The sequence below is a fragment of the Lacerta agilis genome, chromosome 8 (genome assembly GCF_009819535.1).
Source record: "Lacerta agilis isolate rLacAgi1 chromosome 8, rLacAgi1.pri, whole genome shotgun sequence".
Lineage (NCBI taxonomy): Eukaryota > Metazoa > Chordata > Lepidosauria > Squamata > Lacertidae > Lacerta > Lacerta agilis.
In genome coordinates this window covers 30,287,438-30,312,331 of record NC_046319.1, presented here as the reverse complement: position 1 = coordinate 30,312,331, position 24,894 = coordinate 30,287,438, and the positions used below count along the sequence as shown (strand labels likewise).

Genomic DNA, 24,894 nt, shown 5'->3' with positions numbered 1-24,894 from the left:
GATGGGACAAAAGAAAACCCAACTCAGACCCATGACTAGCAATCCTGGAACAAATGGAAGTGTGGATGAGCCCTGTGATAGGAACCAGGAAGTTTTTGTTTCACATTTCACTTCTGCCAGAAACCTAGCAAGTGGTCTTAGGCAAGCCATAAACTCTCAGTCTGAGGTTCTGGCCTCCCTGCCACACACATATGGGGATAGTAATGCTGGCCTACATCATGAAGCATTTTATGGATTATTGAGATCACTGTGTGTGAGGAAACTTGAACACTCTTAGCAGTTAATTCTTATGCTATTCCTCCACTAAGGATCAACAGGTTTCCATTGTTTATAGTCAGTTTAGTTTAGGGGTGGGTAGACTTTAGGCTTGTGCAATCTTTGATTTTCATTTTCTGATATATTGTTGGATCAGATATTCCATGGTGTGGAAATGTTGCTCTCACACAGAAGCCACCAACCGTGGATTAATTTGAGAGGGCATTTTAAATAGGTCTGCTTTTTGAGTATGTCTGCGTGAGTGGGCAAACCCCAGTTTCATTGAATTCACATGACAACATCTGCATTAATGTGGTGTACTGTAAAGATCATTAATGCTTGGAGTATATTATCAGGTGTTCTCTAATGCACTTTTGATGAGCTTTAATGATGCTTGATGTAGTAGTTTTTTTAAAAAAAAAATCTTTTCCTTTTCCTGCCTCTTCTTTCTGCTTCATTGTAGTAATGACTTAACCCAGATGGTTGACTGTGTCCATAAAAGACCCAAATAATATTTAAGAGTCACTGAATTTGCTATGGTGCTTCTTACCCACAAGGGAATCATAAACTTACAGAATTGTACAGTTGGAAGGGACTCTGAGGGTCATCTACTCCAACCCTTCATAATGCAGGAACCCTGCCCACAGTCATCCCTGGGTGGGCTTGAACCACTAACTTTCTGGTTAACAGCTGGACACACAGATCCATTGTGCCACAGGGAGTCATGACTGGCTGCTGCTTTGGACCCAAGCTTGCTGAAGCTATGAGAGGAGTGATATGAGACACTGTTGGAGCATAATGTTCTGCAACTCCTCCACTGAAGGCTTTAAGTGTAAATATATGTGAATAAACCATGTTTCTAAGACACTGTACACTCTGCTGTGCCTCGATTTCCCAAGAGAAACACAACCCTGGGTGAGTGCCTGGAACCACCCTGGAATCTTGCTATCGCTTGGGGGTGGTGGGGGTGGCCATCGGCCATCGTGGGTGGGACTAACAGGAGTTGCAATCCAAAATGCCAGTTTGAGGAAGGCTTGTGTAGACTATAGTTGGTTAGATTGATTGTACTGCAGTAATAACACACACACTTTAGATCTAGGTGGTCCCAGTTTGACTCTTCATCAGCTCCAATTAAAAGGTTCTCCGATAACAGAATTGGTGAAAGGACCTGCTGGAGACTCTGTAGACCTGCTGCCAGCCAGAGCGGACTGAACCAGTGGTCTAACCTTGTAGAAACCAGCTTTGTGTGTTCATATAGCAGCATAGAAAGGAGGCAGTCACCAAGAATGACTGTGATAGGCAGCAAAACATATGCTGTTTGTGGAAAAGCTCCCTTTGGGCAAAAGAGGCCTGTAAATATTTTGGATTATCAGCCAGGAGAATGCCACAGTTCAAAGCGACAAGGCTGGGTACAACGTGAGGATGGAGGGTTGGTCTTTTTCCTCTGCATACCTGCATGGCCTTGACTGGCTTTTTGAGGATTGCTATTCAGCCAGTGCCTTTGTTTTTGGATAAGCTGACATTGTCCCCAATATTTCTCTTGTGTAATTTTCCTTTACCTCCCTGTGACTCAGGAGAATTAAACCATTAAGGACTGATTACAATAGCTAATTGTAATTTGCTCAAAAGCTAAGAGCAGCGGAGCAGGCTTTATGCCACCACATAGGAGCGTGTGGAAATGCAGATGCAGGGAATTTCGGCTAGAAGCAGACCATACTATTTCGATTGGAGCAAACTTTATGAATAATCTTTACTCCCCACCAGTGCTCTCCAATCATACCTATCATAGTCCCCAGCCTAGACACCTAAATGGTAATACCCAATGCCACATGTGTCCTACATTTCTTCTGTTGTACCATGCTCTTATAGTTCGTTACATTGGACACATTCTTCAGCACCCTGGAAATCTTGGTTTCAAAATCTTGTATTTAAAATAACAAGTTCCTAGCTCTCATGCTTGCAAAGATGCATTTTATGACTCTGAATTTAGACTTGAACATGCTTGAGTGGTTCTTGGTGAATCTCAAGATTGGCTGGGTGGAGCCAATAAAGGGTGGAGTAAGAATAAAGGGACAGGGCATAAACACATAGAATATCTCAGTACTCCCTCCACATTCAAGTAAGCCTGAATTCTCACACATTTAGGTTTATTAAAATTGTGTATTGTGTCTCACTAAAAAGTCCTGAAGCGGTATTTTTGTGTGTGTGTGTGTGTGTGTGTGTGTGTGTGTGCGTGTGCGCGCACAAATACACACACACACACACACACACACACACACACATACACACAATGCAATTACAAAAACACATTTAACAGAGATTTAACTGTATAATACAATCATTGGTGCTGTCCAAAGTCCTGGGAAAGCAAAACTGCCTTGGCCTGATCCTGGAATGATGACAGGGTTGGTACCAGGCAGCCCTCCCTGGGCAGAGCATACCATAAATGTGGGGCTTCTACAGAGAGGGCCTGTTCTCTTGCTGGCATGTAAAGAAGGGTCTCAAATGATGGATGATCTTAGAGTCCGCAGCAAGCTTATATGGGGGAAAAAGGGGCCCTTTAGGTAGAGTGATCCATTTGCATAGGTAGGCTTGCATCCCATATCAATGCACCGTATTCTCACACATCTTACATCCTGTTCTGCTGTGACCAGGAAAAATGGCCTTTTAATTGAAGCTTTCTATAGTCTTGAATTGACAATGCCACATACTTTAAATGTGTGCTGCTATGCTTTAATGACAGAAGGAAGATTTTGCCTCTCCTGAGAGGATGAATTAAGGTAGTTGTTGCTTAAAGGTTGTTCTCCAAGTTAGCCTACCTGTACATTAGAAATGTGTGAGGTGTGTGTGTGTGTGTGTTTTTTTTTTAAATTTTCTACTTCGATCCCCTTAGGAACAACTCTGAAGTGAAATGCCTATAAAGAAAATTATGCTTTTAAGTTGCTTTTTGATGCTTTTTATCATCAAGGTGTACTTTTGCAAATGTAATCGGAGGCAGTGAACTTGCATACAGAGGGAGAGAGGGGAGGTTTTTGTCACTCTTTCCACTACATCCATTTTTTCTGTACAAAAGATTCTCCAAATCCTGTTGTGCCCTCCCCCTGCCTTTTTAATGTATTTTATGAGCTACCATTTTAATGTGCACCTTTTATTATTTTCAAATTGCCAACAAGATGCTTTAAACCGATGCAGGTTGCAAGTGAGATGGCGTAAGTGTGGTTTCCCAGGAGTGGACCACTTCTTAGACTTCCTTTTACAATAATTTCTGTAAATTATTGTACAGATAAAGGCTCCAGAAAATATGGGTCATCTTCCCCTTTCCTACCCTCTGTCCAAAAAGCTTCTCCATTACTGGGCTCTTCCATTAGGTGTGCTGAGTGTGGGGGAATTAACTTGTAGGGGGATGCACAATTGTGTTCCTTGGTATTCTTCTTGGGAGAAATGCACAGCTTGGAGACATGTTGTCTGAGGCAGGATTTATATGGTTGCTATAGAATCAATAGAGTCATCTAATCCAAATCCTCTGCTCAATACAGGATCAGTGGTTCAGGACGAAGCTATAGTATTCCTAACAGATAGCCATCCATCCTCGGCTTAGGTGTTTCCAGCAAAGGAGAGCCCACCACCTCCCCACACAGTTTGTTGCACTGTCAGACAGCTCTTACCTCTTCTTCTCTTTCACCACCCTGAGAGTCTGTTCTGTTGTTGTTGTTGTTGTTGTTGTTAAATCAAGTTTCTAGTCCTCATGAATGTTTCTATAAATTAATGGGCATTGCCACTGCATTTTCTAAAGGCAAATGTGCTCCATGGTCATCTTTTGGATAAAGAAGACATGGGGGGCAGAATGAAAAAATATAAAGCCACTGTAGCCTTTGCTATTTCTAACCCCAGTTTTTTTAAGGATTGACTTTCTGATATACAACAAACAAACAAACAAACAAACAAAACTGAATCAGAATTATGTCCCTATAGTGATGTAGATTTCCATACATTATTCTGCATCTTCTAGTCAGGGAGAAAAACCACATTTTTGTATGTGCCACATTCTTATAAACCATTCTGTTCTTATATGCACACAGGCCTGGTTGTTAGGCAAGAATATTATAATACTTTAAATCCCCAAATTTCAAGGCTGGATGTATCTGCGCTCTCTCTCTCTCTCTCTCTCTCTCTGTGTGTGTGTGTGTGTGTGTGTGTGTATCAATTAGCAGGGTCCCCTGTGTGCTGGCTAGACCCACTGCTATGTGCAATGTGTAAATTACCTCAGACAATATGTGAGCAGGGCCCTGGACCCCTGCTTCATCATCTGCCATGCAGTCCATTGAGCCAAACGATACCTCCCTTGTAGGGACCATGAGAAAGGCTCCGAATAAGCCTGATTCAGCTGGGAATGATTGTTGCACAGACTTCACTGGTATTATAATGAGGATGCAGTGTCATCAGAAGAAAGATTGTGCTTGTCACTTGTGCTCATCCACCTTTAGAAAGAAGAGGAAGAAGGATAAAATTCCTGTCAGAAGAGCCTTTGCGATTTATTATTGGTTCCTCCCGTCAAAAACAAAAAGAAAGAGAAGGCCAGAGATCTGTTGGAAGAAGGAACTTGTCTTTTCTACAAAGTGTTTTGTTGTGCGATGCAAGATGAGTCTTCAGATCACAGGCGTCAGGTCATTGCTGCTTATACATGAAAGGCCTCTGATAGTACACACTTCTTGCAAGCCGAGTGCTGATTCAAGAAGAAAGGAGGTCTTTAAACAGGTGTCAGGGATTTCTGTTTGTTTGTTTTTGGTGGCATTTTTTTAAAAAATCAATCTCTCATTAAAGTGACAGATGCTGTTCCTAAAGAAGCAGGTAACAGATCCATACCTGTACATCAGGAGCGTAAAGCTTTCCTAAGCAAGCAGACAGTCCCTGCTTTCACCTTTCAGGACATAATCTATTCTATGCTCTCCACCACCCCAGAGTCTGTTCTCTCTGTTCTGGGTTAATAAGAGGAGGAATTTAGGCTATTTTCTTTTAAAGTTCATATTCCCATCCCAACTCCAGACTGCAGATATGCAAGGCAACATATTTTTGAAAGTGGTTTGTTTGTTTGTTCTCTATGTGTTTGGATGCCTCTTGAGATGCTATCACCAAACTTGGCACGAAGGTTCCCAAGGTGGAATCAAGATGGTGACTCAAAACATCGCTTTGGCAGTACTTTGCCCCTTTTAGGGCATAGGTTTGGCCGCCTCTCAGTATATTGTTGCTAAATTTGGCATGAGAATTTCTGAGGTGGGAGCAGAAGACTTCACTGCCATTTGGACACCAGGCACTATTTTGAATCATGATGGTGGACCAAAACGTGACTTTGGCTTGGCCACCTCTCAAGAGATTATCGTCAAATTTAACATAAAGGTTCTCAAGGTGTGTGTGTGTGTGTGTGTGTGTGTGTGTGTGTGTGTGTGAGAGAGAGAGAGAGAGAGAGAGAGAGGTCTTCATTAATGTTTGTATGCCTGGCACCATTTTGGATCAAAACAGTGAACCAGAATCTTACCTTAGCATGACTTCACCTGGTTTTTGGTGCAACAGGTCCAAACTCACAAACTGCACCTGTGATTCGATGTCGAGGACTTGAAGGATACTGATGAATGTACTCCAGAAGAAGAGCAGATGGAGTCTGACTCAGAAGAGGGGGACCTATACTGGCTAGGAGGCAAGAGTTGGAGGCAGGGGAAACTTCAGAGATGCAAGGTGGAGCACAGGACAGGTTGGAAGAAGAGGAGGAAGGGGCAAGTGAGGGCCAGGTGCATTTCCGAGCACAATTCAAAGTGTTGGTGCTGACCTTTAAAGCCCTAAACGGCCTCGGTCCTGTATACCTGAAGGAGCGTCTCCACCCCCATCATTCAGCCCGGACACTGAGATCCAGCACCGAGGGCCTTCTGGCGGTTCCCTCACTGCGAGAAGCAAAGCTACAGGGAACCAGGCAGAGGGCCTTCTCGGTAGTGGCGCCTGCCCTGTGGAACGCCCTCCCATCACAGGTCAAGGAAATTAACAACTACCTGACATTCAGAAAATACCTGAAGGCAGCCCTTTTTAGGGAAGTTTTTAATGTGTGATATTTTTGTATTTGATTTCTGTTGGAAGCCGCCCAGAGTGGCTGGGGAAATCCAGCCAGATGGGCGGGGCACAAATAATAAATATTATTATTATTATTATTATTATTATTATTATGCACCACTCTCTCCCAGAACCAGGAGTGGATTGAAAAAGGATGAGGGGAGGAAGTTTTTATGTAGGCATAGTCTGTGGGTGCGCAGCCCGTCAGGGGAATGCAAATAAACTGATGGAGAGGAAATGGTCCCCTGTTGCTGCAACTGCTCCATAGAGTGTAGACCTGGGAATACTTGACAATGCTAGATTGATGTGTGTAGGTTTCCAGAGCTGCAGAAATAGCTGTGTTATCTTTGACAATAGTGAGTTAACTATCTGCTGCGTGTATTTCTTTGGCTGGGGGACACCCTTGACATCAGGCAACCCAGTATAATTCTTAGGGTATATCTGCAAAGGGCGACTGGGGTGTGGGACTGATGGGATTGTACTGTGCACCTAATTTCAACAACGCTGGTGATGAGTTCAGGAAAAGCATAGATTGTGTGGTCAGCACGGCAGCTAGAATATTCAGCTATAATTTCTGTGTTTTGTAGGTTAAAACATATGCATCCATTCAGCGTTCTTGGGGCCTGCAACCTATCACCGCAGAACAAGCAAATGGTAAAGTGAGAGACACAGGATGATAAACTTCCTTGGATTATGCCAGAGTGCATTTGATCACCTTACAACCCCAATGCACCACTAAGTGCAAAATGCACATGATGCAGAATTGGCTGTGTTGGAGTGTCTTAATGGTTAATGTAAGATAGTCAGGTTTTTTTAATTACTTGTACTTAATTAAAAATGATACTAACTACAGCAGTTAGCATATACTTGGCAACAAATGAAAGTTTTAGTAGCAATGGTAAGCATGCTGGGATCAATCAAGAGGTAACAATGCCCACAAGGGGTACTGCGCATGGCTGACAATGCGCTTCATTAAGATGTGGCTAGCTGTGCCCTACCAAATGGTCTGGGAGCATGTGACATGCAGCATCCCTTGCTGAAGCTAAGCAGACCCTTGGATGAGAAACCGCTAGGAACTCAACGTGTGGCCAGTGTGGTGTAATGGCTAGAGTGTTGGACCAAGGTTCAAATCCCCATTCAGGCATGAAGTTTACTGAGTGAACTAGGGCCAGTCACCATCTCTTAGCTCACAGGGTTGTTGTGAGAATGAAATTGGGAGGAGAACTATGTACACCACCTTGATATCCTTGGAAGATAAAGGTGGCATAGAAGTGTAATAATATCACAAGTGCAACCGATAAGTAAGTGTTGTAGTGTATCCTATCCTCCCCTAGTTCAAGAAGCTGAATCTTCTTGTAGTTGGGTTTGTGGGGGGTACCCTTTTCATATCCCAAGAAAGTTCCATTCAGCTCATGCATGGGAGGTGGAAAGTCCTGACACGTGGGAGCAAAACCACCCTCCTGCTCTCCCCTGGGCACTCCCAGGGGATATCACAGTATGTTCTAGTTACAGGTGGGTAGCCGTGTTGGTCTGCCATAGTCGAAACAAAATAGAAAATTATTTCCAGTAGCACCTGGTCTCTAAGGTGCTACTGGAAAGAATTTTCTATTTTGTTTCGACAGTATGTTCTGTATCCAAAGTAGTGCTTAATAAAGTCATTTAGCTACATACTTGTTGCACCAGCAGAATGTTATTGTTCCTGTTAACTTTGTTGCACAATATATTGCACAATCTGTTACTTGTGGAGTTTCCACTAGTGCAACTGTTGCTCTGGATTCCTCTGTTGCACAACATTAAGAACTGACCTGTCTGCTAGCACAAGAGTCCACGTAGAGGGGTTTGCTTTGGCTCCATGTGTGTCTATGCAAAGTGCTCCACCCTCAGAAACAGCTTGGTCCTCTGTCCACTCCGCCATTCCTGCCTATCCCAGTGATGGGCACATGGTTAGCACATAAATATTTGTGAGAAGTTCCTGTCTTCTCGGTGATGACATTGAGCGGCACACTGTTTTCTACCAACATGCTGGCCGGCATAGAGGCTGAGTTGCTGACCCTTTTGCAAAATGAAAGGAAGAAAAACAAGCAAAAAAAGGATCACCGAATTGCTCACATGTGTGTTAGTGGAGGAAATGGGTGAGGAATAACAACAACAACAACAACAACAACAACAACAACAGCAATAGTACATGGATAAGCCTAAAAGAATTCCATCGAAATCGACTGAGTTATTATTGATTCACAGAGCACGACAAAACATCACTGCATGAATTAGCAAACAGCTGTTTCTAATTTGAGTTTAGAACTGTACACAGAGGAACTTGTTTTAGTGTTCACTCCTTTCATTTATAATGAATTTTAATCACCGCTACAGGTGAGAAAAATGTAGAAACAAGCTTGTATCTTGTGGAAGAAACAAAGGAGAGACAGATGCTAACAGATTTACAGTCTGTGATAAAAGGAATGTTTTGGTACACTTTACATGTAATTAGGGTGCAGCTGTTTGCAGTCCCAAGTCCACGATGCACAGCAGAATATAGTGTCTGCTGCTGTTCCAAAGGGAGTGCACGAAAACAGTGATTCAACCCTGAAAGCATTTAGTTTATTCCTAGATCTAACATAAAACTTTTCTCCTCCACCCCTCTCTGAGTCATTTTATTGCAGTGTGATGCTTGCTAAATAAGATTGATTTTTGCAGGATAATTGCACACAGATTGTGACTTAACTTTTATATTTATATCTGTATCAGGGCTGCAAAATGTAATCAATTTATCAGTTAGATTAATTGATTAACTACAGAATCTTGTGCATTACTCAGAAATCAGCCTGCTGAGTTCAATGGATTCACACCCTGGGGAAGCTTGTGTAGGATTGCAATGCAATGTATATTTTATTTATATGCTAACTGGAACCATCAGGCTTTGTAAAAAACAAACAAACCACCCTGTTCAGGCTGCCTTGGAACAGGCAGCATATAAGTTCTTTTAAATGCAAAGAATAAACTGCACAAAATAAATACATAAAATAAACCTTTTTAATTGAGTACAGAGCTATCCCTGATTACTCAAGTGGTAGATTTTTTATTTTATTTTTTTAAATACAAAAACTTAAAACTGCAGATGGCAATTGATATTGTTAAAGAGGTATCCTCCTGTTTCTCTTTAACACAGACACAAATTCAATGGATAGAGTGATAATTTAATTGGCTAAAATGCATATGATTAATCAATCAAAAGTTATTTAATCTGGTTGCAGCCTTACTGTGTTGCTGGTAGGTAAAAAAATAAGATAGCAAACAAAGAAATTTTGAATGATTAACCATATGAGTTTTAGTCAATTACATTATTACTCTATCCACTGAATTTACTTATGGATTTACAGGCACAAGGTCCCAGATACAATGTCTTCCATTTCTAAGTAGGGGTGTGACAGGTTTCTGTCTGAAGCCCCGGAGAGCTGCTGCTGGTCAGTGTAGACAATGCTGAGCTGGTTGGACCAAAGGTCTGGCTTGGGACTAAGCAGCTTTCCTATCCCTATGACTTCCATGCCTTGTTTACAAGACACCATATTGTCCCTCCACATTGGCATTGAGTGAATCATTTGTGTCAAGTTACTAACAATGCAATTTTTTTCCTTAGGAAGGAAAAGGGGGCTATTGTAGTGAATGGCCTAATTTGCACATAGCAGTGTCACAAGCAAGAAAGTGTGCTGGGGCCTGGAGAGCAAATTGCAGACACTTTGCTTCTCTCTCCATGTCCTGCTGGTATGGTTCTGCCCAGAACGAAGCAAGACGTGGATTAGTTTAGCATTGATGTGTGAACCTGGGCTTATGGTTTGTCTTATTCTAGCAACCCAAGTTAATGGTTTGTTTGGAGTGAGACAAACCATGAGCCCAGGTTTGAATGGAACACCAAGTCAAATCAAGTGTGGCGGCAACAGAACTGGACTGAAGCAGCCCAGGTTTTCTATTTCTCCACAAGCTAACTTCCTTGCTCTTAGTAATCCATAGTTTGGCTTATCGTTATGTGCAAAACAGGTTCGGGTGTGAGAATGAGGGGATTTGACACACACACCCCACCATGTGTGAAGGTCTGCATTTCTAAGCCTATAAGATAAAGCTGTAGTCCACAGCAATACAGGTTGTAGCAACTAAATTCTACTCAGAGCAGATCCATTGAAATTAGTGAGCCTAAGTCAGTCATGTCCATTATTTTCAGTAGATTAGCTCTGAGTATTACTAACACTAGATACAACCTACCTAGTTTTGCAGATAAGTTTTATGCAGATAAATACTTTGAGGTATTCATTGAACCATTTTTAATTGTGTGGAAGGTTTGTCTCAGAAGCGCCATTCCTTGATTTTTTTTTTAAATATAATTGTGGAATTCAGAAAGAGGAAGAGAGAAACTGACTGGACTAACACACATATGCTGGTTTCTAGATTGATTAGGGTTGCCCAGTTTACACTTGTGCTAAAAGGCACAAGGTGTCTATATGCAAGTGGATGCACAACAGCCTTGTCTACATTAAATTGAACAGTGGCTTTTGATTTGTTTTTATATTTTGGAGAAGGTGTTGGAGTTGGCAGATTCACCGTATTTAACCTTTGCTGCAACCTGATATATTTTGTAGGGAAATCTTCTGCTGTACTGTCTGTTTTCAGCACAGCTGTTATTATTTCAGGCAACTTAGAGACATGTGGTAGCATCCAACTATCTTGTTCCATCAGCGCAAGGACCTCTGCTTGTGAAATACAACATAACCCCCTCTCCCATGTGCCCCCTAAATCTGTTCTGGGGGTTTCCACAAACCTCTGGGGAGGGCATGGGGCAAGCACGGGGAGGAGAAGGGAAATTCCATTGTGTAAGCAGAAATCCTTGCATTGACAGAATTAGTTAATTGGCTACTACCCATGTATGTGGTTAGCGAGATGGGTACAATTGCAATGTCTGTATATCCTGTATAATTGTTCTAGTGTTTCTTTGCAACCCCCCCCCCCCCGTAAGTGTGCGGCAGATACATGCATCTTTGATGACGTGTTATGTGATAGGAGGTCAAGGAGATGATAATGATTTATTAGGGAGTTTTTGTATGCCACTGTCAACTTCAGCTCCCATCTGAAACATGGAGACCATAATGTGGGAATGGATAGAATCATAGTTCAGCGGTGGAACACCTGCTTTGCAGGCCCAAGGGCCCAAGTTCAGTCCTTGGCATTTCCAAGGATCAGGTGATGGGAAAGAATTCTGCCTGGAGAAACACTGCAAGTGAACAGTAGACAATAGTGGACTAGACCAGTAGCTAGTGTGCATGCACACGAAAGCTCATACCAAGAACAAACTTAGTTGGTCTCTAAGGTGCTACTGGAAGGATTTTTTTATTTTTTATTTTGTTTTGGCCTTATGGCAGATTCGTGTGTTCCAAAGCAGGGTAGTTACATGCACTGCAAGCTTAGGAAGGAGTGAGTTTAGGTGAATGACTTTTAACAACTCTGTTACACAATAATGTCAGTTTTACTAATTAACATGCGGGGATATTTCTAGTGGGCAGCATCGCAGGGAATGTTGTTAACCACTATCTTGCCCACTTTCCAATCTGCAATGCTGGGATTTTGAAGTGTGGATTGCATTTATGTTTTTTTACCGGGCTATCAGTAAGACACTAATCTTCCCTTCCCCTCCCAAGCCTGCAGTAGAGAGAAAATAACACACATGGGACTGTATTGAAGGGCTGTTGTGAGTAACTCTCATCTTCAACCCCTCTATTGCACACAATATGGATATGGAATGTCCACCTAGTCCCAATCTATCTCTCCTCTGCTAGAGCAGGAATCATTTTCAGAGATTCCACATTTTCCTCTTTACACAAGACCTGAGTTTCAAAGAGCACGAACTTCTGTTTTTGCTTGTACTTGGCGAGGTTGGAAGTGGAACCTTGCTGCCAAATTGCTGCAGTGATAAAATCCTGGATTTCTACATTGTTTCCTATGAGTAGCTGTCATTTTTTCCACTCTTAATAAGATATAGTTGCGGTGTCAAAAGTAACCAGGAAATCTGGTCTGCAGACGAAGGATCTGTCAGTCTGGCCCTTTCCTGTGTGTGTGGTGTCATGTGTTTAAAGCCTCTTAATAGTCCACAGGAGAGGATGAGTAATACAGTGAAATAAATTAGTAAAGGTATGACTTAGGAACATAAGGAGTTCCCTTACACTAGGTCAGGCTATTTGGTCTATCTAGCCCAGTGTTGTCTGTACTGATTTGCAGAAGCTCTACATAGTCTTAAGGCCTGCCACTGGATTCTCCTACTGGATCTGCCTAGTACCAACGCTGTCATCATTTTGACACTAGACAAAGACATTTGGGCAGATATTATCTCTCCCTACTTGAATCAACCCAGATACCGTGTTCATCACCTGAGGCCCTTCTTTGTGTACCCTCTCCAAGGGAGGTGCAGAGGATTGGTGACATTAGTTTAGACATTTTCAGTGGGGCCTCCCCAGTTGTGGAATGCTCTCCCCAGGGAAGCACTCCTGGTGCCATCACTATCACGTTTTTTTAGGCACCAAGCAAGAACTTTCTGATTTACCCAGGCTTACAGTTTTTAACTGGGAGGGTAGTTAGTTACGTCATTGGCTTCTGTTGTTATTTTATTTTTACTATGTAAATTGTTTTACATTGTTTTGAGAGGCCTGAGTGCAGAAAGTGTAAATAATAAAAATAAGAATGCAAAATTGTTAAAAATCTTTTTTAGTAATTTTATTACTGTGTGCTTTATTTGCTTGTACTGTGGTACCTGGGGTTGCAGACGCTTCAGGTTACAGACGCTTCAGGTTACAGACTCCGCTAACCCAGAAATAGTACCTTGGGTTAAGAACCTCGCTTCAGGATGAGAACAGAAATCACGCGGCGGGAGCGGGAAGCCCCATTAGCTAAAGTGGTACCTCCAGAATGGACCTCCAGAACGAATTAAGTTCTTAACCTGAGGTACCATTGTAAACTACTTTGAGAGTTTTTAGTGGAAAGTGATATACAGATTTAAGAAACATAACCTAAACTTGACTCCTGGAGATGCCAGGGATTGAATTTAGGACCTTCTGCATGCAAAGCTACCAAATTATGCTCCCTCCCATTTATATCAGTCAGACACGACATTTTCTCAACATGGGTGTAGAGGTATGCCATGATGTCTGAAATTGATGCAAGTGGACCTTCCTTTGATCTTTTGATGAAGGGAGGCATATAAATCAAATACCAGTAAATCAAAGGTTCATCTAGGTCAGCATTCTCTTCCACATAGAGGGACAACCATATGCCTCCAGGAAGCACAGCAATAATTATCCCCTTGCTGTGGCTCCCCAGGAACTGGCATTCTCATAGGCACATTGCCTCTGAATGGGGGTGGGTGGGTGGGTGGTCACACGCAGAGCCACTCGGAGGCACTGCCAGACTCCCCCCCCCCCATGTTGATATCTGAAGTCTGTTAAAGACTTAGTCTCTTAATCAATATGTTTCTAGTCCCAGACCACTGAGTAATCACAATAAATCTAAAGTTGGAAGGGGAACCATGAATAGACAATGCAAATTTATTTAAAACAGAAAACACATCAGTGTTACACTTAATTTAAAACATGGAAACCTAAACATTTGGTTTCTGCAAACGTGATTTGCATTAATTCACACCGGCAGAGTAGTGCAGACACCTTATGTGGTGTGAAGGTTTACCCAGCAGTGCATTTGATTTTAATCAGAGAGTCCTTGTAACACAATCCAAAGTTGGGTTGAACCACTGGTAACATTGCCTTTCCTTGTTCCTCCCCAGTCTCGCAAATAATATCACATATGTTACGTTTCCATTCAGCTTGTGTACCTGCATATTTGAATTCAGTCAGCGGTAGGATATTGGTGGCTTGAAACATTCAAACTCTTGTCCAGTGTTATACAGGTGAAATTCAAAAAATTAGAATATCGTGGAAAGGTTCATTTCTCTCAGTAATTCAACTTAAAAATTACAGTAGGTACCCGTGTTGGTCTGCCATAGTCAAAACAAAATAAAATAAAGGTGAAACTAATATATGCGATAGACTCATGACATGCAAAGCAAGATATGTCAAGCCTTTGCTTGTTATAATTGTGATGATTATGGCGTACAGCTGATGAGAAGAACCCCAAATTAACAATTTCAACTTTGGGGTTTTCATCAGCTGCACGCCATAATCATCACAATTATAACAAGCAAAGGCTTGACATATCTCGCTTTGCATGTCATGAGTCTATCTCATATATTAAACTCCAATAGCTAATGAAAATAATTGCTTACATAAATGGACGTTTCCACGATATTCTAATTTTTCCAGTCTCGCCTGTAGAAGTTCTTCTGCCTGGTCACCTGTAAAACCATTAGAGCCATTAAAATACCTTTACTGTCAAGTGATAACTAAACATTCCTGAAGAGGAACTCCCTTTCCCTGTTGGCACTACAGCTCTAGGTAGAGAATCTGGTAACGTTTGCCCAGCCTTCAGCCAAGTAGCTTGATAATCAAAGAAAGAATTGGATCCACTGAAAATGCTGGTTTCACAAAGGTCCTAAGTGAGGTAAGGGCTACAGTTCTCTAAATCTGGCTGAAGCCTGCATTGCTTTGTAAAATTACACTGCTGCCCACTCTCCTGGGTGGTGGTGGTAAGTGCATTAATTAACTAAGTATTTATAACCCTCACTCTCCACTGAATATTTCAGTTGAGAGTAGGGAACAATGAAATAAAAACATATAAAAGGAAATAGAAAATTACAATATGCAAAAATTACAAAACAAGCCCTTAAATAACATAAATGAACAGCTCCATCGTAAAGCAAGCAAAGCTGAACTGTGGCAAAGACAGCAATTAGATTTCCCCATTTGACCCAATATTTGGGTAGCGAAAGCAGAACATCCAACTGACTCAAACAACCAAAGAGTCTTAGCAACCGCTCATGTCTGTCTTTATTATAAGTTAGGAAAGTAGACCATGTCATATTTGGTGCATGGTCCTCATTGGTTCCTGCGTAGGTTTTTGTTCGGAGTCAACGTTAATCTGAAAGATAAAGGTAGCACACCTGTAATTTATATGACAATTTGGGCCAAATTGCTCTTATTAGATGAAGAAATGCATTTATGGGATTCATTCCTTCTGGAATTAGTTCCTCAGCGATGAAGATGAATGCACACAGGCATGTAAAATGCACTGAGCATTAAGTTGCTAAATGACTGCTCTGTTTAGTGATTGATTATCGAGTTCCTTCGTGGAAGCTCTGTGACCCGTGCATCTATCCTCAAGAAGGTTTGCATTCACAAAACTGCTTAGTGTTCTTCACCCACCCTCCTAATTAAACCTTTATTGAATTTCCTTCCCCCTTTTTCATACTTGCTGATGCTAGCCTGTGGTTGATGACAAAGGCCTTCCACCAATCACATGGTTCCTCTGTTTTCAAATAGTCCCACTCTGCAGGATTAGCCACTTTTAATGACTTTAATCTCCTTTTGGAGAAGTGATCCCCCCCCCCCCATTCTGCTTCATTCCTTTGATTGCATTAATGTGGAATCATTATTCCATTGGAAAAGAAACTTCATCTGAATTTAACAGTATCACTCTTACTGGTGCATGGTGTGGGGAAAGTGGATAGAGATATTTTTTTGCTCCCTATACCAGAACTGGGAGCCACCCAATGAATCCGAATGTTGGAAGATTCAAGACAGACAAAAGGAAGTACTTCTTCACACAGTGCAGTGTAAAACTGTGGAACTCACTCCCACAATATGTTGTGATGGCCACCAACAAACTTGGGTGACTTTAAAAGAGGATCAGAGGATCAGACAAATTAATGGAGGATTAGGTTATCACTGGCTATGTTCTACCTCGGTGCCAGTTACCGGGATTCATAAGTGGAGAGAGGCATTGTTGCACTTCTTATAGGCATCTGGTTGGCACTGTGAGAACAGGTTGGTGAAGAACAAGATGGGCTTTTGTTGTGATCCAGGAAGGCTTTTCTCGTGTCCCTCCTTGCAATATACTAGGCCAGCTACAACGCTCTTCAATACATATCTCACTCCTAATTCAAAGTGCTGTTGTTGACCTTTAAAGCCATGACTGAGAATCTGTGACTAAAGGGTTGCATGTGGCCTTCTGGACTGTGGGCCGACTCACATTTGTCTGGACCTTTCCATTGGAAATCTGGCCCTACCCACCCATCCTAGCGTGCAACTCCAAAGGGAGTATTTCTATTGGCAGAAAAATCGTACCCTACCCCTATTTCAAAGCCCTCCATGGCTGAGGACCAAGGGCTGCTTGTTTCCATGTGTGCTTACCTGTCAGGTATTTTCACCTTCTTAGGTATGGTGGGTGGCTACCAGGAACAGGGGCGCCTTGATAACGGTACACTAATTCTCTTTCTAGACAGGCTCACCTGGTGCCTTGTGGTGTTTGGGTGTTATGCAAAGACCTCTTTATTTCCCTAAGCTTATTAGTAGTTTGAACACTGTTTTCAAAATGTCTTTTGCTTTTTGTGTTTACTGCTTTGTTCAATATTTTGTACTCTTCGTTGTATCTTGTATTTTTTTAAATGTAAACCTCCCTGGCTATTTTATTTGCAGGAGGGTACAGAAATACCTGTTATAGGTACTCCTATCAGCACCTTCCATTATCAATCTCAATTATCAGTATTAATAATTAATAGTAATACAACACCCATATGAAAACATAACCAGACATAAAAAACTTCTTGATACAACATGGCCAATAGTCAGGGATAAAGGTAAAGGTAAAGGGACCCCTGACCATTAGGTCCAGTCGTGTCCGACTTTGGGGTTGCGGTGCTCATCTTGCGTTACTGGCCAAGGGAGCCGGCGTACAGCTTCCGGGTCATGTGGCCAGCATGACAAAGCCGCTTCTGGTGAACCAAAGCAGTGCACGGAAACGCTGTTTACCTTCCCACCGCAGTGGCACCTATTAATCTACTTGCACTTTGACGTGCTTTCGAACTGCTAGGTGGACAGGAGCAGGGACTGAGCAATGGGAGCTCACCCCATCGCAGGGATTTGAACCGCCGACCTTCTGATCAGCAAGCCCTAGGCTCTGTGGTATAGTGGCTGTTAACTTCTGGAAGACAACGGGCTGTTCTAGATCACTGATATTCAACTGGTTGGTTGGAGACTCTTAAGTGACATAAAGCAGATTGTACACTGCCATTTGTCTTACTTTCCTTGTTTAGGATGTTCTTTAAGGATACAGCAGGAGGAGAAAGAAATTAATAGTGGGTTCTGTAGTTGAAGGTTGGTGTTAAAGGTGGGTCCAAGTCTGAAAGCATTGCAAACAGCTGGTCTCGACTGTAAACATGGTGCAGAGGGAATGCAAGGGGACCGTCTTGCTACCAAATTTTTATATTGGGCTCTTATTCATTTAAAGAATGGATTGGAGGCCAATCTATTCCTGAGTAATTCCTAAAAGAACACAACGATATCAGAAGATTCTGTTGCTTTGCTAGCCACCTGTGTTGGCTCTGAGCCATGGTGCCTGAACCCCAATTCTCACAAGTTTTCGTTTCCTCAGTGGCCAGCTCCTTGCAGGTCGCAGTCCTTGGCACACTTTCCTGGGAGTGAACCCCATAGGACTTATTTCTGAGTAAACGTGCATAAAATTGCTCTGGCAGACTCATGGCTACTTTAAAGCAATCACTGTGTTTTAAGAGCAAGGCATTTTAAAGTGTTTTGCAAATGTACAGCCCTCAGTTCTTGCAGTTCTTGTATTTTTAAAGTGATGGCTCGATGGACTCCTGTTGTTCTAATAATATTATGGTGGTGTAATATTTTGAAAATACGGAAACACATTGAGAGCCAATTCATCATTTGCTGCCCTAGTTTAAAAGCCCCCTTGTGCCTCCCTGGTCCCCCCTCCCCCCGTTTGCCTGCATCCCCCTTGAGGAGCCCAGCTGGCATGAGCTGGGAATTAGTGTGTGCAGTGGTTTGCTGGTCCTTCCCTGCTGAATGTAATCCAGGGAGCAAGCAGCCAGCTGAATCCTTCCAGTCAGAAGAGCCCATTAATTCAAGTCCTTGGGGGGGGGGGTGGAGAGGCAGCCTCCCCCTTTCTTGCTTGGTGAGAAAGGCCCCCTGTGATTGTAGCTGGCGTGAGAGCGAGACAGAGGCTGTCCAGGGCAAGGCTTAAAACTTGCTCATTATGGGGAGTGCCGTTGATTTACAATCTGCAGAGTTAGGTTTAATTTCTCATCTGCACAAGGTATGATCGTAGGCTGAGGGTGGGGGTGGGGTGGAGGTAGGTAATGAATTTCAAAAGTAAAAAAAATAAAATTATTCTATTGAATACTTACCAGATCTTTTTATGGCGCACACGCGCGAGAGAGTGCACCTTATTCTTCATTTGCTTCATAAAAAAACAACCCAAGCCAAACCATGTTATACAGCTTTCTGATGGAGCCTGAAGCAGTTTACAATAGGTACTGGTGGTAAAAAAGGATTCAAGTGAAAAGGAGGTAGGGCGGACTAAAATGAAACAAATTTTTTTGTAATAAAGTTGGAAAAAGATTAGACTAATGTTAAGTGCAAGCCCAAGGTTTAGGTAATAGGGCTAGGCCTTAATCTTCAGTGAAGACCAAAGATGCCAGACAAGGGCAGTAGTTGATAGGCCTCCCTGTCATACCGAATGTGATTAGATTAACAAGAAATCTAGAGTAAAATTATTTTAGTAAATATCTGAGGGGGGTGCACAAAACAGAAAGGGTCCTCAGATAATTAAGCATACGAGCTGTCTGAGATATGAAATATATATTATCAGCCTTGCCTTTCAATAGTAGCCTGGTAGATGGTGATAAGGGATTTTGTGTATGGGCATCGAATCACAGGTGGGTGCTTTGATCCTCTTCTGCACTCATGGTAGGTACTCTACAGGCTGCAGAGGAAGGAGGGAACCCTCTATCCCTCCTTTCCCAGCCCCCTGCAGGTGCATTTATTCATTCATTTATTCAACTGGCTAGTAACTTTTATGAGAGAGAAGCATGGGGGACCTTGAAGTTGCCCATCCACAGTACTTGGATAACAGACCAAGTAGCCAGACAAGTCACCTGGTTTCAGTCTTCCTTGCTAAGGGGGAGTTTTACTGTAGTTATTTTAAGACTGCAAAGATGATTTCTAAATTTGCACCTGTGCACACACATTACAGTGGTACCCCGTGTTACGTACATGATCTGTTCCGGGTCGCGCCACGTAACCCGGGCGTACTTAACACGAACAAACAAAAAAAGAAAAGAAAAAACCTGGAAGTTTGAGAGTTTTTGCAATTCTGTGCATGTGCGAAGTGCGCAGAACGCTTCTGTGCACCCGCGCGTTGTGTGCTCTCCATGGAAGACTTCCAGGTCGTGGAGGTGTGTAACCCAAACATATTCAACATGGAGCGTACGCAACACGAGGTATGACTGTATTAGCACGCACAAACCTTTTTATTGGTACTGGGGTTTTTGGTGAGGCCCAAGTAGCCATGTTGGAGGGTGCAACCTTTTTATTTTTCATCATTTAAAATGTTGCATTTTATGGAAAGGGATGCCCTTAGTTGCTTCCCATCCCAGGGCTGACCAGGTCGAAACCTGCTTAGCTTCAGCAGTGCCGTGGCACTAGGTCCTTCCAGACTCTTCCTTGGACCCATTTGCAGAGGACTTAGGTGCACTCTTTGCATGGTAGAGGAGGGGCAACCTACTTGTAGAGGTAAGGGAGCTACTAGCAGATCAGAGTTCTGTTCAACTCTCCAAAAAAGTTCTGGACTAAGAAACAAGCAAAGTATACCAAGTGGCTGGAAAAGTTCAGTAGCACTGGGGTCAACTACAAGCGGCTGAGTGTTAGCACTAAATTGGGGGCCACACCAGTAGAAGCTCACAGAAAGGTGTGGAAAGACCAGCAGCTGTTACCGTTCGTGTTTGCATTTGTGGAAGATGTGAAAATGAAGAGGGATCAAAACAGCTGCAATGAATTTGTAGGGAAAAGCAGCTGTGTAAGAAAATCAATCTTTTATTCCTGGCGCTTTGAGTTGAACTGTGTGCGTGTGCAAGGGGAAAAAAAGATATTTGCAAATCGGAAATTGGCAAAACCAATAGCTCAACCCCCATCTCCCCACAATATGGTGGAGGTGCCCCCCTCCAAAGCCGTGGCACTGCCAGGCCCAGAGGCTCTGAGCTACGACGTGGAACTGCTTTCCTTTCCCTGCTGCCAACAAAGTATCTTCCGTCTTGCTGCAGAGTTGGCAGGCACACACATGGCATGAAATCGGCAGCAGAGCCAGGCTGACTCTGACTGCATGGAAGCACCTTTAGAGTTGGGTGCGCAGTGCAGAATGCTGCCCATCCTGCATGACGAGCCCCGGCGAGGAGGGGGTGCCTTTTGTTTTTAATTGGTGGTTTAAAAGGCACCTGACACCTTGCCTTTTCCAGCCTCTGACCATTGATTTCAGTTTTGTTTCAGGTGCAAGTGGGCTTTGGGGAAATCCATCTTGTTTATGTCACAATACTATTGAATGATTCTCTCTCTCTCTCTCTCTCTCTCTCTCTCTCTCTCTCTCTCTCTCTCTCTGTGTGTGTGTGTGTGTGTGTGTGTGTTTGAGAAAGGGAGATTCTCTGGTTGTAACCGCTCCCGTGCAGCCTTTCCAATTTTGAGGCAGGGCCGGAACGGATTTTTTTTCTCAGGCCGTATTATTTGAAAACCGTTCCGACAAGTATGTGTTGAAAAATGCTCACGTACAAGCACTTAACGCAGCAGCTCTTAGAAATGTTTGTATCGCTCTGAGGCATGTTGCGCTTTGTTTTCTTGACTCGCTGTTTATTGCTTGGCAATACAGTAGACAGGTGTTAAACCTGCTTGGGGGACTTGCGAGGGGGGGTGGAGGAAGGAGAAATTGCTTAACATTAATAACGGATGCTCTGCATTTGGCATATTTCTTTATTTTACTTTTAAAAGAATAGATTTGTGCAGCAGACTTAATCTGCATTTTCTCTTTTGCTCCAACATCCTGTTAAGATTCAGGAGGCATTTGCGGCGTGCATTGGTTCTTTCAGTTTTGTTTTTGTTCTGCAATTGAATCTTTTCCTCTTCTGCTTTCTTCCTCTCTCTTTTAAACGCTGTAGTAGCAGAAGGGCCATAGTGTTGTTGAACGGCTTTGTCCCTATTTTCACAGATGCACTGGGAATTGTTTTTAATCTCCTTTCTGCTTTCCCATTACAGATGGCGATGACGACCCACAACTCTCCTGGGTGGCTTCATCTCCCTCCAGCAAAGACGTTGCATCACCCACTCAGATGATAGGAGATGGGTGTGATCTCGGCATCGGGGAGGAGGAAGGGGGGACCGGCCTGCCGTATCCCTGTCAGTTTTGCGATAAGTCCTTCATTCGCCTGAGCTACCTTAAAAGGCACGAGCAGATCCACAGCGACAAGCTACCTTTCAAATGCACCTACTGCAGCCGGCTTTTCAAGCACAAGAGGAGCAGGGACCGGCACATCAAGCTGCACACGGGGGACAAGAAGTACCACTGCCACGAGTGCGAGGCGGCCTTCTCTCGCAGCGACCACCTCAAGATCCACTTGAAGACACACAGCTCCAGCAAGCCCTTCAAGTGCACCGTCTGCAAGCGGGGCTTCTCCTCCACCAGCTCCCTGCAGAGCCACATGCAGGCCCACAAGAAGAACAAGGAGCACCTGGCCAAGAGCGAGAAGGACGGCAAGAAGGACGACTTCATGTGCGACTACTGCGAGGAGACCTTCAGCCAGACCGAGGAGCTGGAGAAGCACGTCATGACGCGCCACCCACAGCTCTCCGAGAAGGCCGACCTGCAGTGCATCCATTGCCCTGAGGTGTTTGCTGACGAGAACTCCCTGCTATCCCACATCCACCAAGCCCACGCCAACAAGAAACACAAGTGCCCCATGTGCCCAGAGCAGTTCTCTTCGGTGGAGGAGGTCTATTGCCACTTGGATAGCCACCGGCAGCCTGATTCCAGCAACCACAGCATCAGCCCCGACCCCGTCTTGGGAAGCGTGGCCTCCATGAGCAGCGCCACGCCGGATTCCAGCGCTTCGGTGGAGCGGGGCTCCACTCCCGACTCGACTCTGAAACCCTTGAGAGGGCAAAAGAAGATGAGGTCCCTGGAGAGAGAAGAGGGCCAGTCCTGGTCGAAAGTCTCCTACAGCTGCCCGTACTGCACCAAGCGCGATTTCAATAGCCTCGCCGTCTTGGAGATCCACCTGAAAACCATCCATGTGGACAAACCTCAGCAAAGCCACACGTGCCAGATTTGCCTTGAATCCATGCCCACGTTGTATAACCTGAACGAACACGTGAGGAAGGTGCATAAAAACCACGCATATCCCATGATGCAGTTCAGCAACATTTCGGCCTTCCACTGCAACTATTGTCCAGAGATGTTTGCGGACATCAACAGCCTGCAGGAACACATCCGTATTGCTCACTGCGGGCCGGGAGCCACAACTCAAGACGGCAACAACGCCTTCTTTTGCAACCAGTGCTCCATGGGCTTTTTGACCGAAGCCTCTCTGACTGAGCACATCCAGCAAACTCACTGCAACATAGGAAACTCCAAACTGGATTCCCCTGTTGTTCAGCCATCACAGTCTTTTATGGAGGTATATTCCTGCCCTTATTGCACAAACTCACCCATTTTTGGCTCTATTCTCAAGCTAACGAAACACATCAAAGAAAACCATAAGAACATTCCACTGGCACACAACAAAAAGTCCAAAGGTGAGCAGAGTCCAGTTTCTTCTGATGTTGAAGTGTCTTCCCCCAAAAGGCAGCGTCTTTCTGCCAGCGTCAATTCAGTTTCGAACGGCGAGTACCCGTGTAACCAGTGCGAACTGAAGTTCTCCAGCTTTGAAAGCTTCCAGACTCATTTGAAGTTGCATCTGGAGTTGTTGTTAAGGAAGCAGTCGTGCCCTCAGTGCAAAGAAGACTTTGATTCCCAGGAATCTCTCCTGCAGCACCTCACTGTCCACTACATGACAACCTCAACTCATTATGTCTGTGAGAGCTGTGACAAGCAGTTTTCATCCGTGGACGATCTGCAGAAACATTTGCTGGACATGCATACTTTTGTGTTGTATCACTGCACCCTTTGCCAAGAGGTTTTTGACTCCAAGGTATCTATCCAAGTGCACCTGGCAGTGAAGCACAGCAATGAGAAAAAGATGTATCGGTGTACAGCCTGCAACTGGGATTTTCGGAAGGAGGTGGACCTCCAGATCCACGTGAAGCACAGCCACCTGGGCAACCCTGCAAAGTCCCACAAGTGCATCTTCTGCGGAGAGACGTTTAGCACCGAAGTGGAGCTGCAGTGCCACATCACGACCCACAGCAAAAAGTACAACTGCAAGTTCTGCAGCAAAGCTTTCCATGCCATCATCTTGCTTGAAAAACATTTGCGGGAGAAGCACTGTGTCTTTGATGCCAGCACTGAGAACGGAACAGCCAATGGCACCGTGCCGGCTAGCAAGAAGGCAGAATCTGCCGATATCCAGAACATGTTGATGAAAAATCCAGACACTTCAAACAGCCACGAAGCTAGTGAGGATGACGTGGATGCTTCGGAGCCCATGTACGGCTGCGATATCTGTGGGGCAGCTTATACAATGGAGGTGCTTTTGCAGAACCACCGCCTGAGGGACCATAACATCAGGCCTGGGGAGGACGACTGTTCCAGGAAGAAAGCAGAGTTCATCAAAGGGAGCCACAAGTGCAACATCTGCTCAAGGACCTTTTTCTCGGAGAACGGCCTCCGGGAGCACATGCAGACCCACCGAGGCCCAGCAAAGCATTACATGTGCCCCATTTGCGGGGAACGCTTCCCATCCCTCCTGACCCTGACGGAGCACAAAGTAACTCACAGCAAGAGCTTGGATACAGGGACGTGCCGGATCTGCAAAATGCCCCTGCAGAGCGAAGAGGAGTTCATTGAGCACTGCCAGATGCACCCCGACCTCAGAAACTCACTCACCGGATTCCGCTGTGTTGTCTGCATGCAGACGGTCACCTCGACTCTTGAGCTGAAAATCCACGGAACATTCCATATGCAAAAATTGGCAGGGAACTCTGCGGCGTCTTCTCCCAACGGCCAGGCCTTGCAGAAATTCTACAAGTGTGCTCTGTGCTTGAAGGACTTCAGGAACAAGCAAGACTTGGTGAAGCTGGATGTTAACGGTCTGCCATATGGCCTGTGTGCTGGATGCATGACCAGGAGCACCAATGGACAGTCCATGGGCATGACCCCGCCGGAAGTTAGCGAAAGACCTTGTGGTAGCCTGAGGTGCCCGGAGTGTAGTGTCAAATTTGAAAGTGCCGAAGACTTAGAAAGCCACCTTCAGGTGGACCACCGAGACCTGACGCCTGAGACCAGTGGCCAGAAGAAGGGTACCCAGACATCCCCTGTTCCCAGAGTAAGTACTGCCACAGGTTAGCTTTACTATAATGAACAATAGTAAGAAGAATAGATACTGACTTCAGAAATTCACAT

At 44.1% G+C, this 24,894-nt stretch overlaps 1 protein-coding gene across 3 annotated transcripts in view; it reads left to right on the top strand.

Annotated features, from left to right (window-relative positions):
* The window catches only part of ZNF423 (zinc finger protein 423), a 302,228-nt gene that overhangs the window by 149,403 nt on the left and 127,931 nt on the right, over nucleotides 1-24,894 (top strand). For all 3 annotated transcript variants that reach the window (XM_033156747.1, XM_033156744.1, XM_033156746.1), the window contains one exon: nucleotides 21,594-24,817. In XM_033156747.1, coding sequence (XP_033012638.1) covers nucleotides 21,594-24,817 — 3,224 coding nt within the window. The remainder of the gene's footprint in view (nucleotides 1-21,593; nucleotides 24,818-24,894) is intronic.